At 42.4% G+C, this 19,541-nt stretch overlaps 1 protein-coding gene across 1 annotated transcript in view; it reads left to right on the top strand.

The window, feature by feature from the left end:
* The first annotated feature begins 1,105 nt into the window (after positions 1 to 1,105).
* intu (inturned planar cell polarity protein) overlaps positions 1,106 to 19,541 on the top strand; it is a 23,865-nt gene continuing 5,429 nt past the window's right edge. Inside the window, exons 1-11 of the mRNA XM_008286386.1 lie at positions 1,106 to 1,292; positions 3,425 to 4,020; positions 5,866 to 5,951; positions 11,495 to 11,710; positions 14,651 to 14,769; positions 16,122 to 16,211; positions 16,869 to 16,946; positions 17,219 to 17,402; positions 17,637 to 17,690; positions 18,445 to 18,507; positions 18,829 to 19,050. Coding sequence (XP_008284608.1) covers positions 1,207 to 1,292; positions 3,425 to 4,020; positions 5,866 to 5,951; positions 11,495 to 11,710; positions 14,651 to 14,769; positions 16,122 to 16,211; positions 16,869 to 16,946; positions 17,219 to 17,402; positions 17,637 to 17,690; positions 18,445 to 18,507; positions 18,829 to 19,050 — 1,794 coding nt within the window. The 5' untranslated portion in view covers positions 1,106 to 1,206. The remainder of the gene's footprint in view (positions 1,293 to 3,424; positions 4,021 to 5,865; positions 5,952 to 11,494; positions 11,711 to 14,650; positions 14,770 to 16,121; positions 16,212 to 16,868; positions 16,947 to 17,218; positions 17,403 to 17,636; positions 17,691 to 18,444; positions 18,508 to 18,828; positions 19,051 to 19,541) is intronic.

The raw sequence follows: 19,541 nt of genomic DNA, 5'->3' as shown, positions 1-19,541 counted from the left end.
TATCTGGCCAACATGGACAACAATCATACTGAAAGCGAGTCAGATTTTATTTGGTTATTATTAAAAACAGTTCTGATGTCTTCAGTGGGAGTGCCACAGTATTGACAGCTTGGCAAAGAAAGCATGTGTTGTTGTGTGAGGAGGAAGGCCGTAGCCTATGACTCCATTATTATTGTACGTGATTGTGCAAAGTAAGGACTATATTTAAAACCACAAGTACCTGGGCATAGAGTACTTTTTGGGTGGGATCTGGGTGTACTAAATGCAGTCATGACAGCATTTTGTCCTGCAGACACATAATACTGAATTACTTTATGATTTTACCCACATGAGGTACAATGTGATTCTAAATGACAGAACATTTTATACACTAACTTCAGCACTAATGCAAAGCTCTGCAACATACATTGGATTTGGTTATTAAAGCAATCATTTAAAAATATAATGAAGTTAATAACAAAGCATTTAAAGCGTATTATTTTGTGCTGATGCAAAACTGATCACACAGATCAGTTACTTGTATTTGTGATTGGGGAAGTTTTTAGTCTAGTAATGCTTTTACTTAATAAAGGCTCTGAGTATGTCTTGCTAGAGAAGTAAAACTTTTAATAAAATATGTGGCTGATGCAAGAAGATCATTGAATGTAAAACACCTTAATGTGCTGCAGGTACTAAATACTTTAAGCAATTTTTCCATCACCAGTGTGATAATCTGCAGGGATTATTGCCAAGAATAGGCGCAGTGATGTAACCTTATTTCCCCATTCAGGCTTGAAAATTGTGCTGCTTTTCTGTCTGGTCTGCGGAGCTTTTTTTTTTTTTTTGGGCGTCCAGAGGAGGCGGGTTTGTGCGCCACCTGCCAAGAAGACGACCGGGACAAATTCCGCTCTGCTGGCCTGGAGAAACACTCACAACTAAAAAGAAGAAGAAGAAAAAAAGGGAAGCAACAATGGTTTTCTTCTCCCCTTGAGTCGTGTTAGCTGCTCCGTGTCAGTGATTGACGTGAGAAACTGGGGGAGGATCCGCTGCAGCCTTCTGGAGACGCAGATCAGGCTGCATGGTGGAGCTCAGGCTCACTTCATCCGCAGAGGAAGAAAGTTTCATTTTTCACCTTTTTTTTAAAGAGTTTTTGAATTTGTGTCCTCATTTATCATCGCTGCGTTATCGATCAGAGGAGCTCGTCTCAGCGAGAAACATGAAACACAAATGATGTTTAACATTTCTATAGATGGAGCTTCATTCTCTAAGAACTTGGAGGACTTTGACTCTATTCGCAGTGTTCTGCTTTACAGGTCAGTCGAAGCTTCATCATTGTTGATGCATTGCACGAGTATCCATACAGTTCTTGCAGGGTTTTTGTTTTTTCTTAGCAAGAACTTCACTGAATGCCGGAGGGGATTTAAAAACCTCGTGCAGGGAGGTGGAGATACGGAGCGACTGTGCATGCGTAAAACTGAAAACACAGCAAACCCAGAAAATATGTACGTTTGACTTTGCTGCATAATAATTTTGTAAAATTTATTTATGATTTCCTGTTAAATTAATGTTTCTAATACGAGGATGTTTGCGGTGTTGTCTTCATGGTTACTGCATTATTTAATGGGCTGAGAGCTCCATGCTGCCCAGTAAACTGGCACACAGTCTCGTATCGGTGTTGTATCCCCACATGTGCCCGCGTCGATGTGTATTTTACGAAAAAGAAATAACCAAACATCATCCTCAAAACTAGGTAGTTGTCTCCTCAGATGCTTAACCAAACCCCAGATCAGTTATCGCCCCAACACGCTGCAGAGTATCACAGGAAGTCTCGTTTAACGGGATTTTTAACGGCGACAAACTTGCTAGCAAACAACGCTGCTCTGAAAGCTTCTGCGTTGTCAGGAGCAACCGCGCCGTCCACCAATCAGATTGCGCGCTCCAGTATCACGTGACTCTGCACAACATGGCGAGAGCGGATCGCTGCTCGTTTTAGCAGCTAAAAGTTTAGCTTTTCTCGCCGCTTTTTTGCGTTTATGTGGGAAATAAGACGTTTTATAACCTCATGGCCTCCGCAAATGTCCGCCAATGTGCCGAGAACATTGTTTCTAACCGTCAGACGGACGAAGAACGAATCGAGCACGCCAACGGCAGTGACAGTGAATCCACAGCATCGAGTTTCAGCAGCTCCGACTACTCCGAGTAAGAATCTAACTTGAATCCGAGACTTTTGCACTTGCAGCTGCGGTGTGTGGCTGCTCCAGATAATTTATTTACACATATAATCTAAAGATAGATGTTTTGTGACTGCAAGCGCCAGTAAATGCCAGACACCAACTGGTTTATCAAAGAGGGAGTGTGGCTCTGGTCCCATCTCCTCCCTTGTTCTTTTCATAGCTTCGGGTTGTGTTTTCAACTTGGGAGGTTCATAAATAATTGTATGCTTTCTCCGTAAATTTATGGATGCTTGGTCAGTTGTCCACCATGTGTTCTTTAATGCGGATCAAAAGAAGTGAGACCAAAAGAAGAAATAGTTCCCGCTCATGTAGTTCAGTTTTTGTTTGTTTGTCTGCCTGTTGTAGGTTTTTTTCTTTTCTTTTGGATTTAAAATGCTGTGTTCAAATCACCAAGGACTAAAATAACAAAACAACTGTCATTTTTAACCAGTACATGAAAAATGTTGGCATGGATGATATTTCATTCCTCTTTAGGACAGAAATATGTGATAATGTGGATGTAATGTCACGTATGTAGAGGCATTTATTGTGCAGTTCCCTCAGGAAACAATATACAATATAAAGGAATGATCTCACTTTGATTCAATGCTTAAAGCAAGTAAAACCAGGAGGTACACAGAGGGGTTGACCAGTAGGAAGCTTCAGCAGCCTCAGGGAGGTTCATGTTCTGAGTGGCAAGTCTGGACCAGGTATCACTAGATGGAGACTCCACACCTGCTTCCTCGTGCACATCGACATTAAGCTTGTCAGTCCTTGGGCAGGGTGCTGGGAGTGTGACGGTGGAGGTAGTCGTGGGTGTTTTTAGACCGCAAAGCCTGTCTCTCAAGGGCAACCACTGGTCCCCACCAGCTGCAGTGTCAACCACGGGAGGTCTGCGGGCACAGACGGGGTGATGAGAGGCCAAGGTGGCCGCAGACCTGTGTGGAAGCCACAGGAAGAGAGACGGAGGCTAAAGAGGATCCTTTATCACGTGATATGATAGACTGGTTCTGAGCCAGTTAAGGAGCACGCTGTGGCTTGTTGATACAAGTTAATACAAGCAGTTTGCATTTAAGACAACGTTAAAGTGTCGTTTTATTGGCCAGGTCTACATGTAAGCTCTATCATCGATCCATTGGTTGTAATCAGCACATCTCCTGTCTTTATTACTGTACCCTCTCATCCTAGTTTCGTACTGCTTTGCCTTTAATCATCTCGTTGTTCTCTCTCAGTGACTTGGAACCCGAATGGCTGGACGATATCCAGAAGAATGGTGAGCTGTTCTACCTGGAGCTGAGTGAGGGTGAAGAGGAGGCTGCGTTAGCCCAGGCCACTGCTAATCAAGGTGTATCCACTAACCATGTTCGCTTCAGTGAAAAGGAGGCCGAGATCATCACGGAGCAAAATAAGAAGCAGCGATGCGGCTCACGTTCGAAAGGCGAGCCGGCACTTAAAAGATTAGCCAGGATCCTGAGGAGAAAACGGCGGCCTTCTCAGCGCAGAGGAGGGAAGGATGGAGGTAAAGACAGCTCAAATTTATCCCCTCCTGCATCCATCCTGAAGAACCAGCCCGGCCAAAGGCAGGGTGTGACTGTTCAGCAGCAGCAGCTGAAGGAGGTGTGCGTCTACCTCAACCCTAAACGATTAGCAGGTTCGTCAACGCCTCTGTGTGACAGCGGAGGCCTGCTGGAAGCACTGCTGGGAGTGGTGCATCGCCCTGCTTGGAGCAGAGGTCACGGAGAACCTACAGTCAGACAGGAGGAGAGACTGACTGTACATGGATTAATACCAAACAGTCCAGCCATCAAATGTGGGCAGATTCTAATCGGTAAGACCGTCGTCCAACATTTTTGTCATTGGTCATTGTAAATACCTTTGCAGTGTTTTCTGCACATGTTTAAAAAGGCACATGAAGGCAATACAAAGACAATGTTTATTCCTAATGAGGCCATGCACTGTGGAATAGACACATTTGGGAATTCATCATCTTAGAGTTTCTATTTTCAGTCCTCATTTAGAGACAAGAGCAGACTTACAGCCTTCTTTTGGATCTATCCACTCGAGTGAGGTTAAGAGCAGCCCTAACCTGTTAGAAAGCTTCTGGTATCTAGAAGACGAGGGATGTATTTGCTACTTGGAAGCTTGAGCTTCAGAGGAAAAATTAACTGCATAAAAATACGCAACGTTTTGTGACTGAGTTTTTGCTGAAGGCACACTCTCCATCCTCTGAAGAAACCCATTTCCCGTACAACAGAGAAAACGTAGCTATACGGCAATTATAATTTCAACAACAGTCTTCCGTGGAGTCATTCATAAGCACTGCCTCATTAATTTCCACACCACACTAATGCACTGCCAAAGCACAGGCTGCAATTATTACGACATCGCCACAGTCAAACACACACACGCGAAGGTTTCTCAAGAAAAAAGATGCCAAATCCTAAGTAATGAGTCTAACATCCAACACAATGAAATCCAGAGTGGTAAATAAAGTAGACGGGCTATGATTTGTTTGGATAATTAGATGAAGAAACGCACTGAAAGACCTAGTTTCGAGAGTGAGGAGGTTCATTTTTGTATTCTGCATCCTGTTGAGTAGATATGGCCAAGTGTGCTGAAGCCATAGTAACAAATATTAAGTAATACAAATCTGTCTTTTGAGAGAAAACCCTGTGGCACAGTGCCGGAATCGCAGCCTTTTAATGGTGCAAGGCAAAAAAAAAGACTGATGAAGACGGTATTGTTGAAATATTTGTATAATTTCCTTTTTAAATGCTGCAAATCAACCTGTGTGCTTCAGTTTTCTGTCTGACATTAGTGGCCCCGGATTTCAGAAACACTAAATTCACCTTCACAGTGCTGGAAGATGTACAGAAAACACGTTAATACAAATTATTTATGTTGTTAAACCAAAATCCCTGTTGGACAAATGTGTAGGATGTTTAGTAGCATCTTCTCGCGGCCAACTTTTCAGCTGCTGCTTTATCTGATCCAGGTGAAGCTTAAGGCGCGGGTTTGTAGAGCGAATAAACTTTTGGTCCCGTACAAATGATAATATGTGTGTTTAAAAGCCAAGCATCTCTCAAGTGATTTTCCTCTGGGCTAATCATCGGGCAGTTTTCGCAAGCAAACAGAGGAATGCCAATTGTGCTTCACCACAAATTACTACCCACATCAGTTACTGTTTAGAGAAGCTTTTATGCTGGGTAGCTACATGCTTAAACAATTAGAGCGGTGAATACCTGAAATAGCTCCGTTACTGCCGTGGTTGTGTGCCTCCCTGCACATGAGCAGGTGAAGCTTCGGTAGGTCAAAAGCACATTACAGCTCATATAACCAGTCAAATTATGTCAGTTAGTGTTTCTGATCACATATAGCTTATCTCATAACAGACAAAACATGAGTCAGATATTTACAGTTAATACTGTTTGATCGTGGAGCAACCGGGGTCCGGCATGTTATCTTTCAGGCAACGTTTGAAGGGCTTTCTTGTGGATCTTTGCATCATGGAGGTTTGCTTTGTGTTGCATTCTTGTTGGATCCTGTAGCACATCATCTCTCATATCTAATTTCACTATATATATGGTAACTTTACCTCTCTGTGGTGCAATAAGCATCCATCTGTATTTACTGTTTGATTCAGGTTTGCTTGATAAATGTCTATTTTTTGCAGGCGATGTGCTTGTAGCGGTGGACGATGTCGATGTGACCTCGGAGAACATAGAGAGGGTTCTGTCCTGCATCCCAGGACCAACACAGGTCAGCGTGTGTGAAGTTGTTTTTCTTAGAACCCCATATCTCTGCCATTATTGGGAGCCCTTTTTTTATTTCATGGCCACACTGTGAGTGTTTTGTGCAACACTTTTTCAGATTGAATTAGCTTTTCTAAATTTGTAAGGCAGCATTTATGCCCTCAGGATCCTGGCTTGTCATGAACAGCAGACACGGACAGTAAATATAGACATTAAATTACTTGGAAATGCATTGGTTCTCCTAAGCTGCTAAAATGTGTACAGAAAGCAGAAGCCAGAGCTGTTTAACATTAGAAAACCCTCAATTACTGAGAAATGATCCTTTTGATCGGAGGCGGAAAAAAAAAAGAAAAAATCCATAGTCTGGGCCTCAGCCGTGCGTTTTTCACCAAAAAAGCAGACCATCAAAAAGTAGGAATTTGCAAATGACAGAGTGTGTACAGGGTTGATGGCGGATAAACAGGACGGCGATGGGACTCGTTCTGCGCCACAGGAAGCTGTTGTGGGATTGAAAAGCTCAGCTGATTAGAAGATGTCGTCGGAAACTAAATTACATTGTAGGAAAACAGTGGGGGGAGATTTTTTGGAAAAATACAAGGTTCCTCAGGCACCACGATGACTCTCAAAAACTTGAAATAGAGTTCTGTTGCTGACAGAATGATTGTTTTGTGTGAGTGAATGTGTGCTTACTGTATGTATGTATGTATGTATGTATGCGTTAGAGGTGGTTTTTCTGTGTGCCTGCCCTCCCACATGGAACGGAGACAGTACTTATTACGTTTGGAGGGACAAATATTAGTATTAAAGTCAGCCCAGCGTGCCCTTCACTAACCCTAGCTGCACTACACTTTCTCCTTTGTGTGTGTTTGAGTGCGTGTGTGTGTCCACCCGTGGACGAGTGGTAAATGACTGACATCAACAGACTGGAATTCCACTGAGAGCACACTCCAGTCTAACCACATCCTTATTATTTATGATGAGAGAAAGTGCTGCAGTTAGCCCATTCAGCCTCTTTACCCAGCGATTTCCACAATTTAAGCTCTGCTGTTTTGAAAGTTTTCTACTTTTTTTTTTTTTTCAATTTGATGCCCTCAGCTCAGTCTAGTCAGAGTTATTTCTTACATGGTTTGTGAATCCTGAATGATTGAAGATATGATGACATGAAACCCATTTCACCATTTCTCCAGGACTGAGTTATTCAGTCAGAATCGCCAGTTGAAAGGTACACCACGTGGTGTTTCGCCAAAGGCCGGTTCTTCTTTAATAATACCCTTAAAATTGGCTAAAATGGCTGCGAGCCCAGATGGAGGCGCCTGCTGGAGAGGCGGGTGGCCTGCGGTTAGCGCTGACAGGCCTTGGAGAGTTCTGGGAGTGATCGTTGGATTAGAAAAATACAGTTTCAACATTTTTGACCAGGTAATATGAGCTTTACTCATATTTGGGAGGCTCCATATGGTCTCGCGTTGGACAAAATACAGACCCTATTCTTTTGGAAGTTTTGACCACAACACCTTATTTACTTCTTTGAGCATATTTGCAGACTAGAAACAATCCCGGCACTGGAACCTCGACTCCTGTTTGGCTCATCTGTTCTGAAAAGCTGCGTGTGTAATACAATGTAAGCAGCTTTTTTTGTGTTCAATGAATGCCATATTTTTGCATTCTGTGTTGTGGTCCAAATCGTAGCCGGGGTGTGACCAGCAGCAGCGGGGATGTAGTGGTGAAAACGTATAACTGGATCTGCAAGCTCTCTGGTGGTTTGAGGTTAAATCTTAGCAGAAGCTCCAATGTTCTCTTAATAGGATGCTCACCTTGCACGAGAGCTGCACAGTATTGAAGTAAAATCAAAATGCAGTAGCCTGCACTAAAATTGCTACATTAAACTTTTGTGTGTGTGTGTGTGTGTGTGTGTCTTGCCACATAGTATTTAAGTGGGTGTTTTTGTTTGGACAGTGTCAGGTGAGATTTTTTCAGTGTTCCAACAACAGCTGCTTCAGAGTATGCAAAAGTTATGAGTTGGAAAAAGTTGTCATGTCGTGCTGTATTCCTAGTTCAGAAAAAACTGTTTGTACTGTAGTACAAACACAAAATTTAAACTGTTACTTATCTGGGTGCATCCCATGCAAACTACTGGATTATTTGATATATTTGGGCTAATAAATGATAAATTGTCTGCACTTACATTGTGCTTTTTAACCTTAGTTACATTCTACAAAGTGGATTACAATAAAAATTTACATGCGTTTGGCGGCAGAGCTGCCAAACAAGGTGCTGGTCTGCCATCAGGGGCAACTTGGGCTTCAGTAAGTTTCAGCTGTTTTTAAAAACCATCCATCCATCATCTATACACCGCTTAATCCTCACTAGGGTCGTGGGGGGCTGGAGTCTATCCCAGCTGACTCAGGGTGAAGGCAGGTTCACCTGGACAGGTCACCAGTCTATCACAGGTCTACACTTAGAGACAGACAACCAAGAACACTCACATTCACACCTACGGACAATTTAGAATCTCCAATTCACCTCAACGTGTTTTTGGACTTTGTGGGAGGAAGCTGGAGAACCTGGAGAGAACCCACACTGCACGGGGAGAACATGGAGACTCCACGCAGAAAGATCCCGGGTGTCCTTAATGGGACACGAACTGGCGAGCTTCTTGCTGTGAGGCAACGGTGCTAACCACCGAGCCACCTTGCAGCCCAACTGTCTTTAAAATAATCACCAAAATCATACCATTTATCAATTTATTTATTATATTGTATATTTATTTATTTATTTATCAGTTATTGGATCCTGAAGAAACGCTCTCTCATCTTGCCTGTACTACTGTGTATGTACAGCACAATGACGATAAACCTGGTTTGATTTGATTTCAGACAATAAAAAAAACAATTAAAAAAACAAAAGGGTTGTCAGATCTTGAACTTTTTCAGAGTCCTTGAATATATAATGTGTGACGTGTAATATTCTTCTGAGGAAAAAGTCCGTACCACCCTGGCATCAGAGGCTAACATTACCCCTGTGGGAGAAATCCATCTTACATATTGGTATTGTAACATTTGTAACCACGCTTTCATGCAAAACCCCTTAGGTTGGAAGATGTTTGAGGGTTTTCCTAGCTGTAGTGCCTGTTTCAAATCCAATTTCAATCAAATTCAATTCTGGGCTTTGACAAGGCCATTCTGTAACCCTCCATATTTCCCTTTCGAACCATTACTTGTTAGATTTGCTGGTTTGCTTTGGGTCATTATCCTGCTGAAAGGTTCACTTCTAATGCAGCTGCAGCTTTTACACAGATGGCACCACACTATCTTCAAACACTCTTTAATATGATGCAGATTGATAGCTGAATCACTGACTGCAAGCTGCCCGGTCCCCGAGGCATCGAAGCAACCCCAAACCGTAACATTTCCACAACCGTGCTTCACAGTAGTTACGGGTTTTTTCTCCCAAAAAGTTGTCTTTGGTCTGTTACTGGGGCCAAACAACTCAATCTGTGACTCGTCTGTCCAGACCTCATTATTCCAAAGGGCCTGCTCTTTGCCTACACTGGCAAACTGTAATTTAGCTCTAATGTTCTTGTTGGACAGCCAGGACTTTTTCCTGGCACGCCTCCCATGCAGGTCAAATTTGTGCAATCTCTTACTGATTGTAGACGCAGCTCTCTGACACCAACGGTGGCAAAATTGCTGACATTTTGGGGTTCTTTGAGACTTCTTTTTTTGCCTCCAACAGTCTGCTTTCCTGCTGAATTCGCTGGGTCGGTCAGTCCTGCACTAATTCACAGTCGTTTGACATCGACACCACTTGTGGATGATTTTCCTTACAGTGGAATGATTTATATCAGGTAATTTGGAGATCTTTTTAAATCCCTTGCCAGACTCATAGGCATCCATCCACAACCGTTTTTTTTTTTTTTTAAGGCCTTAGAGAGCTCTTTAGATCTTGGCATGATGACACTGCACATTTCAATAACAAAGAGAAAGCCAGACCCTGAATGTCAGAGGTTTAAAATAAGACAGAATCACTGGCACCTGATCTGGAACCCCTGATTAGAGTTTTCTGGATTTGAAACTGACAAATGTGGGGGATTTTTGTTTTTCCACTTAGCTGATTTGTTTATCTGTTAAAATGTAAAAAATTACTATGAAATGTCAGTTACATCACTGTGTCATTTATTTAAGTATCCCCTTTTCTAGTAGGCACTGTTTCCAGGGGAACCAAATATTTGCTTGTACAAATAGAGTAGCTGAAGGTCACTTACTAAAAGAAGGGAGAGCCTTATTTACTCAGGACTCAAAACCCGTTTTTCCCTGACCAGATCTTAAACATACTATCCTAACCAGCTTCTCCTTCGCCCATCTGGACTCTGGTTCGGATTTTCTTGAATTAGCATCATCTTAGCTCAGTAGACGGCCTCTCTAGCGCTGACAGGCTTCAGCCCAGAGTCAGCACATTGTGTGAACAGGTATGCCGGTAAAATCTGCAGCTTCGGGCAGTGCACAGCGTTTCATTGTGTGTTGTTTGTGTAGGTGTATATAAATATAATTTCATGCTTGTTTTTATTGTATATGTGCGTGAAAGCTCAACTCACTCATCCAGAAAGTTTGAAGACAGCAAAATTCACTGAGCTGGAGTTCTTGCATAATCCAACAAAATCTTCTTTTTTCCAAACTTGATTGCTATGATTCTCATTTAACTGTCCCCAGATTGATGCATAATATCTTAATCTGTGAGGTCAGCGCGCAGCCTCTTCCTCTGCTGGCTCTGCAAGACTTAAATCTGACAAATTGTTAAAACAGAGACACTACAGAGTCGCAGCGTCTCATCCGTCCGTGCATCTTGAACACATGTGTTTCCACGCGTGTGATGGCTGGATTTCCATGCAGCTCTGTGTCTGTTTCCACTGCCACTTTCCGTGAATGACAGTGTAAAATGGGGTGCTGTGGACGGAAAGTACAACTGCTGCATGAATGGGAGAAGATACGCTGTCTGTTGCCTTGACGCTGTTTCTGGGGCTTTTGCAGCGGTCTGGTTTTGATTTAGTCACTCAGAAACGCACACACCAAAACACACACAAAGAGCTCTGCTATTTGTTATGCTGCGGTTTGCTCGAGATGTCAGTGTCACTTTCTCTCTGACAGTCGCCATCCGGCTGTTCGCTTTTCTCCTCAGCGAACGTGCAATGATTGAAATTTTGGCAACACGGCGCACATGCACACCTCTATTTTTATGAAACAGACACATGAGCGCTGCTGAAATCTGTTGCCAAGTATAATCATGTGGAGACACAGTGACTTGCAGAATTTTTAGAAAATGAATGAAAGTCTGAGAGGGACTGGTCGGCAGGCTGATGCAACAATATTGTAACAAAGTGGCTGCGCTTTTTTTTTTTTTTTCCCAAATTCTTTTTCTTGCTCCATTTTCCTTTGTATTGTTTTCTCCACACAACTGATCCCTTTCTTCATTTCTCTCAGTCCTTTGCTCCTTGGTTTTTACCACCATCTCTCCACAGTTTCCTGTCTTACTTTCTGTGTCTCCGGCCTCCTCCAGGTGAGGCTGACCCTGGAGACGGTGGCTCCGGTGGACAGAGGCAGTGCAGGCGACACCTCACCACTCCGTAGGACGAAGGCGTCTCCGCCGGTCAGCCAGCTGGTGCGTCTGCTGTGGGGGGAGGACACAGCCGAGCTCCAGATGTCCATAGGACACATCCCGCATATTGTCATGTACCTGTCACTTAAACTGGACTCAGCATCACCACAGGAGGAGGTCAGTTTGCAGAAAGACTCAAAGCAGACCCACATGATTTCTGAAATACCAACACCAACTTATGATCCCTGCTGCAGTTTACATTCAGCTTTCTTTATTTCAATCATTTGTTTTCACAAAATACAGCCACACCAGTGATTTCTTTGACACTGTCTCAGTTGGTTTGGAGTCAGTAAATGTTCAGTGAAGGTTGTGTAAATGTTAAATCGGTTAGACCTAGCAGTCTCCATTAGGTTGGGAAAGATCAAAGTTGTGAAATTGCAAGGGGGCTTTCAAAATGCCCTGGAGACCAACAGTGATGGTCTAATCCTTGAGTGCTATTGATGGACCGCTTTTCTCATTATGAAAGTAATACCAGCAATTTTCCAGCCAATTAGAATAAGAGCATCAATCAACCAATTGGTCCCAAAACCATAGCCCTAGAAAAAGAATAAAGTCTAAACCTTGATTCCAACATCATCGTACCCCTTTTCAACAAAGATTCCAGGAGCCAAGTCCAGAGACTGTCACATGAACTAAAAGATTTCCAGTGTGATGGATGGAGAACCATAAACTATGTGTAACACCATCAGAGAGCTTTTGTTTTTTGCAGCTTACAGCTTTGAGCTTTAATTGAATGTGTATTTCTATATATATCACTGTAAGTTTCAATCATGTGACTCCTCTCATCACACATCCTGAACTCTGTCTGGAGAAGACAGTGTGCGCCGTGAAAAAAAAAAAAAGCAGGGGTATTTGACCAGTCAGCGACATTCATTTCTACAAACTCCAACACAATTGGTCCCCGGCCATGGAAAAGTACTGTCACTAAACGCAGGGATGTCTTGAAGGGCAGGAACCATGGCCAAAGAACTACATTTAGATTCTGGATCTTCCAGTGGAAACGCAAGTTTTTGAGTTTCTAAAAAGGTTCCTGGAGGTTCTCCGGTGGAAACGGCCTCTTATTAAAGACCAACGTAGAGTACAGAGAAATGAAAAGAGAAAGCCACCCTCTGTGAGCAGTGGGTGGTGTCAGCAGACAAACAAAAATTATATAATCCTGCTAAATTCCATGTAAATAAAAGTGACAGAAAGGCTGTAGTTGATATCCAAACCCTGGATGACCACATGTTTTTCCATCCCTTTGGAAAGTAACTCAGTCTGGGAGGAAATCTGATCATGATGTCGTGGTCAAAGGCGCCCATGACTCCGTGCAGCCCCTATAAAAGTCTATTTAAACACTGAGCAGGCTGATTTCATTATCTGCATTCTTACAAAGTGCATCCTAATAGCTGAGTGTTAAAAATGACCGTGGTTGTGTCGGAAATCCCAGGTCTCGCAGTGGAATCTTTCTGTGAATTTCTCTGATGTGAGTCAGACGCTGCAGAATACTACTGCTCTGGACGGCCTCCAACGCCTGCGGCTGCTGCTCGCGAAAGAACAGAAAAGACAGGGGAGAGAAAGGAGAGAAGCCGAGGTGCTCTGCTCTGAGCGCAGCCCCTGTCAATAAACGGTCCATCATTTTAACGCTGGGAGCTTTATTCTGTCTGGGGTGATCTCACACACATCGTTCTGACTGAAGTGTAGCAGCAGTGAGCGATTCCACTGCTCAACCAAACACCATATTTCCTGTATTAATTAGATTCATGTGCAGGGCAGTGCTGTATTTCACTTGTAGTGGAGCGTTAATCCCTTTAAGTCTCTACTTGCTGCGAAAAAGCAAAACTACACTTCTCTGCTGACCGACACCTCCTACGCTGTAATCCCATTTTCCCTGTGGACGACTCTTGGCAGGTTTTCTCTATGGTTGCACCTCACTGTTCTGCAGTTCCTTTTTGTGTATCTGCAAGCCAGACTTCTTTTTTTTTTCTTTTTTTATCTTGACCGAAGCAGCGCTGGAGATAGAGAGTATGGGTTGTCTGCAGCCACATCAGCCAGCGGTTGATTTTCTAAATGACAGTGCTGTGCAAGAACCCGCTAAACTCTGACTTTGATTTTTTAGTCCTTTGATTGCAGGGTAGCAGAAATTGGAGAGGTTCAGCGGTGGTATTTTTGAGTTTTAGCTGTGTGATGATTCGGTGATGTGAGCCTCTCTTTCGTTTTTTTTTAGCCTGACAAGATGTAGCTCAAGTGAAGTGTCGTACTGTGTTGCTTGTTCTTCTGCAGCACTCACACACTTAAGCAGACTTGGATTTGGCCCCAAGGTGAATTTCTTCCATAGGCAGTTGTTTGTGTCTTTGTTCTGGTTGCCAGGGCTATAAGGGGCCGTTCATTCACTGTTTTTATCCCCTCACCCACCACTCCGTCCTCTGATCCTCTGAGTGGCTCGCCTCTAATACGCTCTCGATCCTTCAAAGTTTACCAGCATGCAGGGAGGAATACTAATATCACAAACAATACACTGGAGCTGCCCCGAGCACTTTCTTTTCTGCTTTTTTAGTTTGTGCTGTCTTTTTAATTTTTTTTCAAGTCCAGTAGACTTTCCAGCTGCAGAAACAAGAGCTTGTGCTGCATCAGGGTTTAAGCACCAACGTAATTATGATCAAATTTGGTGAAAGTAGCTGAAAATGAAGTGTGAGCAGCCATTTCCCTGCACAGATGACGGTTTCTCTGACCCTTAGTTGAATTCCTGGCTTTCCTGAATCTGCTTTTCCTACCACTGCAAAGTCAAATATTAAAAATATTTTGGTTTTATCTTTAAAGTGACCGAAAGTTCCAAAGTAAAGGGTCGGACAGCAAAACACAAACCAAGCTAGCATTGCTGAAAAACCATCTATTCCTTCATTTTTTTCTGTCCATGATTTAGAGGATTCATAAATTTTGGTAAGTGTAGCATCCAAGAAAACATATTTCACATTTTTTTTCGCGCCGTTTTTCCGTTGATATGCTAACCAGAGATTCTGCTCCGTGCTGCGTATGTAATTTCCATGACACGCTGTGTTTATGTGTGTTTGTCTGCAGGAGGAAATCTTGTACCAGTATCCAGTGTCTGAAGCATCCAGCCAGCTGAAAGGAGTGAGGGGGATCTTCCTCACTCTGTGTGACATGCTGGAGAATGTGACCGGGGGGCAGATCATCAGGTAGGAAAACCGCACGGAAAAAGTGATAATAAAACCGTTCAAATCACATTTTTGATCACTGATGTGCAGGAGAAGCTGGAATACAGTGTTGATATTTAACCAGCTCTAGCCCAGCAGTTCTCAAACGTTTTGAGCCACGACCCCCAAGATAACATACGTTTGTGTTTGTGACCCCCCAATCATGAGTAATAACTTTGTTGTTCGTGCACTAATGCTTTAAGAATTGATGTGTTAATTCCACTGATTAATCTTTTTATATTAACACATTAATTTTCTTTTGAATGAATTAATTAATTGGATTTATTTCGAACAAATGAAAGGGAAAAAATATATATACAAACAAAAGCAAATAATTTTAAAAAGAGCAAAAAAGAATAATAACATTGCATAATCAAATCAAAATATTAACAAGTTCAAGAAAAGAGTGGGAAGAAGTATATACTTTAAATTTTGACAGCCCTAATACAGATTTATTTGATAAATGTGGGCTTTATCATTTTTAATTTTTTTACAATGATCTGGCAACCCCCTGTAATTATCTTGGGACCCCCATGGGGGTCCCGACCCCTAGTTTGAGAACCACTGCTCTAACCAACACATTTTTGCTTAAATTAAAGAGAAAAAAAACATTTCAACAAATATCAAAATGTTTGTGAATGTTGTCACCAGTTCTTTTAGCACTTTGTTCGGGTTTCTGTGAAAATTATTTTATTCTAAAATATGCATTTAATGAATTCCAACAACTGTCTGCTTTTAATAGTGTAACTGTGCTGCAGCTGAATGACTGTAACAGACTTTATAGTGTGTAGCAGTGATGCTCCTACTGCTTGTATTTTTTAAATTTAAGAATACATTTCCTTGAAACCTCTTAAACTTGCCAGACATAGTGCTAGCTGCTTAATGAGGACGATGCATGTATATTTAGTCCAGTTTTCTCTTTTTCTGTTTTAAACTGGTTTCTCATCCACTGTTGTTCTGCCTTTGAAAAAAAAAGCATCCTCTTAAAAGACTCAAATGTTGCACACAAAAAATCATGCAACACATTTTCTCTTTACAATGGCGCTTTATAAAAATATAAGGTATCAAAATACATGTGATGGTGACGATGAAACCAGTTTTTGTTGTAGCTCCTTCAAATACTCTCCTTCCTGCCTGTTTACTGTTGAATCTTTTGAGATCTTGAAGCAAGATTTGGGCATTTTGTAGCTTTATATGGATGTTAAGGATCTGACAGTTAAGTTTTTATTCACATTAACTCCACGCTTCTGTTTTTATGTTCAATTTGTCCTTTGACTTTGCGTTTATGAACTAATTTCCCCATCTCCCATATCTTCTTCCCTTCTCTCCTTCAGTTCGTCTCTCCTCCTCGGGAAACATCTGGTACATGTTGGCTACTGGAAGGAGAGCAACAACCTGTTGGTCATTGGCCTTCCTGCTGAGAGGTGGAGGAAGGCAGCACTGAACACACACACACAGACTATTATACTGTGAGATTGTTCCAGCACATTTCAGAGATCAAGAGATCAAATAGAAACACACACCCAACACGCAGAGTTGATTCCATATGGCAGGTGTAAAAATCTGACAGCACATTTTCTGGATATCATTTTTAAATATCAGGGCACTGACTCTGGTGTGGTAATAAATTCTCCGAGCGTGACCTGTGCTGTAGAAATGAATTATTTTTGGAGTAGACGAAAGATTTAAGAGCGCGATCTGTAAAAACAATTCAAAAGGACCGTCCGTTTTCCTCTATTTTAACTTGAACATGTGCTTTTCTTTGTCCTGTGTTGGCAAGATGAATACCTCTTTAAGAAGCACGTGGCTGTAAAACGGTTCTTGAAATGAGTCATCTTAGCCACCTTTTCATTTTTAGCAACAAGGTCAGCTCAATTAATCATTGTGTCGGTTGAGAAATCTCATTTTATACTGAGAAATTATGGATTAATTCTAGAAAAACACCCAAAAATAGAAAAAGCACTAGCTTAACATGTGTTTTTCCTTGTGTCTCCTGTTAGTCCAAACATGTGATAAGCAGTAGATTTACTTAAGCTGAAGTTTATCCAGGTCTCTATTTGACTTTTTCCGTTTCCCTCCAGGGTTCCTCTGCTGTATCTGCAGACGGTGGTGGCAGACGTAGTGCGGACACTAAAAGTGATGTACGGCTCCTTAGACAGGTTGGTCAGTCTTAGCTTTCCTGAGTTCGTGCTGAGAGAGCTGGTTGAAACTTCCGTTTTCTGGTTGCTGTTTTTTTTTTTTAATGTATAACGGAAAATATCCTGAAATCACCTTAATGTGTTTTCTAGCTGAAGCAAAACGTGATTCGCAGCTGTTGTCGCACAAAGTCATCATTGTCTCGTTTTCTTAGCCTCATTTGTCATCATTATTCAGTCGTTCCGTCCGTTACCACTCTGTGACACTGATCTGGCAGCTTCATTGTCCTCCCCAGTGCGTTCTGTAAGGTGGACCACACTCCCAGGTTGGACCATTTCTTCTGCCTGTTCTTCCAGCAGCTCATCCAGCCGTCACGTCTGAGAGAAGGCTCCTCGGCTCCCCCACCCGACGTCTCAGGGACCCTTTTCCTTGATGGGCTGCCGGCGGTTCGATGGCTCACACTGCCTCCAGAAATCAAGGTGTGTTTGTACAGATACAGCTACAGCCCAACTTGGCATTAGTGCAGCTGTGGTGCCCTCTTGTGTTTGTTAGAAATGACAGTGTGACACCCACACGCCCGCTGGGTTGCATTTAGATTCAATTTTAATGATCTTGCTGATGGTGATGGATCGAGGAGCGTTACAGTTCAGGACAAAGTGCATTAACATTAAACTTATGGTAACGTCAGTGTTATTTGTTTTTCGTTTTCACAGATGGAGGTCGATACTGTTCTTTCTGATTTCGAGTCCTCTGATTTTGGAGAAATGGTGAGAGATTTGGTTTTCTATCAAAAACAAACAAAACAATGGGCTTTACAACTTCATCCTTGCTATTCTGCAGCCATAAGGGCCTTCTAATTTGTGCTCCGGGTCTTTTTACTGCTCTTTGACTTCAGCTCCGTCTTATTGTCGCCATGTTTTTATGATGAGTTACAAAGAAGTGATATTTAAGCGGGATTAGGAGTCACATTAATGTCTCTTGTCATGCCGCTCCTCAGAGGAGCTCATATACATGTTAGCTGAGATACCATCTGTCTTGTGTCTTTATCGAGGAAGAGGAGAAGGTCAGCCTATTTTTAGAGGCGTGTTCATGTCCATGTGTGTGTGCACTGCGTGTATTTTTAATGAGCAGCTAATGGGATCTGGTTTGTCATTTATACGTGCAGCGTTAACTGATTTCAGATAGATTATTGATGCTGGAAGAGGTGACGTGACCTAGATGTCCTTACCCTTTGAGTTTTGAAATTATCATTATGCATAGCTTTATAAAAAAGCTCCACTGATTTATTGTTGCACTCCTCAGACTCACAGTTTTTTTCTTTTAAATAGAAAAGATGTCACCATCAATGGAGCAGGAGCAGGGATGTTGTATATTTTTTATTGCACACAGAGGGCTTGATATGTTTTTTTTTTCTCTGGTCAGGCCTTAAACAGCAGCAGTACCCTCATCTGGTGCTACTATCTGCTCGCTGCATCTTTCTTGTGTTTCCTTATTTGTCTTCTTCTTTTTTGTTTTTTCCAGTCCGAGGACTTTTTTGGCCTGCGCCGCCTCTATGTAATTCTTGGCTCCTGTTTGTTCTACAAGGTAGGTGTCGTATTCAAAACAAACACACATGCTTCAGTGCCGGCAGCCTTATCATGTTATATCTTCCCTGCTGTCTAGACGGCTATCCTTGAATGTCAACAACTAAAAGTCCAGATAGCAGCGACTGTATACACAAGATAACCTTTCACACGAGATAACAGGATGAGGTTGTTTTGTGGCTCACTGACAAATCATCAACCTGATTACTTGGATAAAATATTAACCAAGAGGAAAAGTTAGAAGGACGACAGTGAGCGCTAGACTGTTCTTTAAAGATCCAAGTATTTATTCCATTTATTAATCCGCCTTCTCCCCACTCAGTCCTACCTGATTGCCAACCATCTGCCGAAGGAGGACCTGCTGGATGTGTGTCTGTACTGCCAGCACTACTGCCTGCTGCCGCTGGCGTCGGAGCAGCGTGTGGGTCAGCTGGTCATCTGGAGGGAGGTGTTCCCCCAGCAGAGGGCTAATGGAGGCAGCAGCAGCAGCACGCCGGGCTACAGCCAGCCACAGGGACGCCACTTCCTCCTCATAGTGGGGCTGGTAAGGAGGCGAATCACAGACTGGTGATTGGTGATTTGAAAATTACTAGTTGATATTTCCTCTAGGTCAGTGTCATACTGTCTCATCCACTAACATCCACGTGATGTACATTTGACTATCCCCCGTCCACACACACCTGCGTAGACAAATATTTGTCCTTTACTCTACAAGGGCTAGAAAGTAGTCTCATACCCACAACTACAGAGCATCATTAGGCTTCAGTATTAACTCCTTTTCCTTAAAATATGAATTTGCTCAATAAAATTCAGTTTATTTCTCATATTTAGTCCAACAAGATGATTTACACTGATCATTTGTTGTGAAACTGTTATTTGATGGCCAATTAGCAAAGTCCGAATATAGTCTGAACTGTAGCAGTGTTCATGTCAAATATGTGCTTGATGATGAAGATGAAAAAGAGTCTACAGGACTGTACAACTTGTAACTGCTCACATCAGTGGAAATCTTAAGATGGATTGCAGAGTTGGTTG

Source organism: Stegastes partitus, unplaced genomic scaffold, assembly GCF_000690725.1.
Source record: "Stegastes partitus isolate 25-593 unplaced genomic scaffold, Stegastes_partitus-1.0.2 Scaffold453, whole genome shotgun sequence".
NCBI classification, from domain to species: domain Eukaryota; kingdom Metazoa; phylum Chordata; class Actinopteri; family Pomacentridae; genus Stegastes; species Stegastes partitus.
Note: the sequence above shows the minus strand (reverse complement) of the source record. Positions and strands in the feature narration are given on the sequence as shown.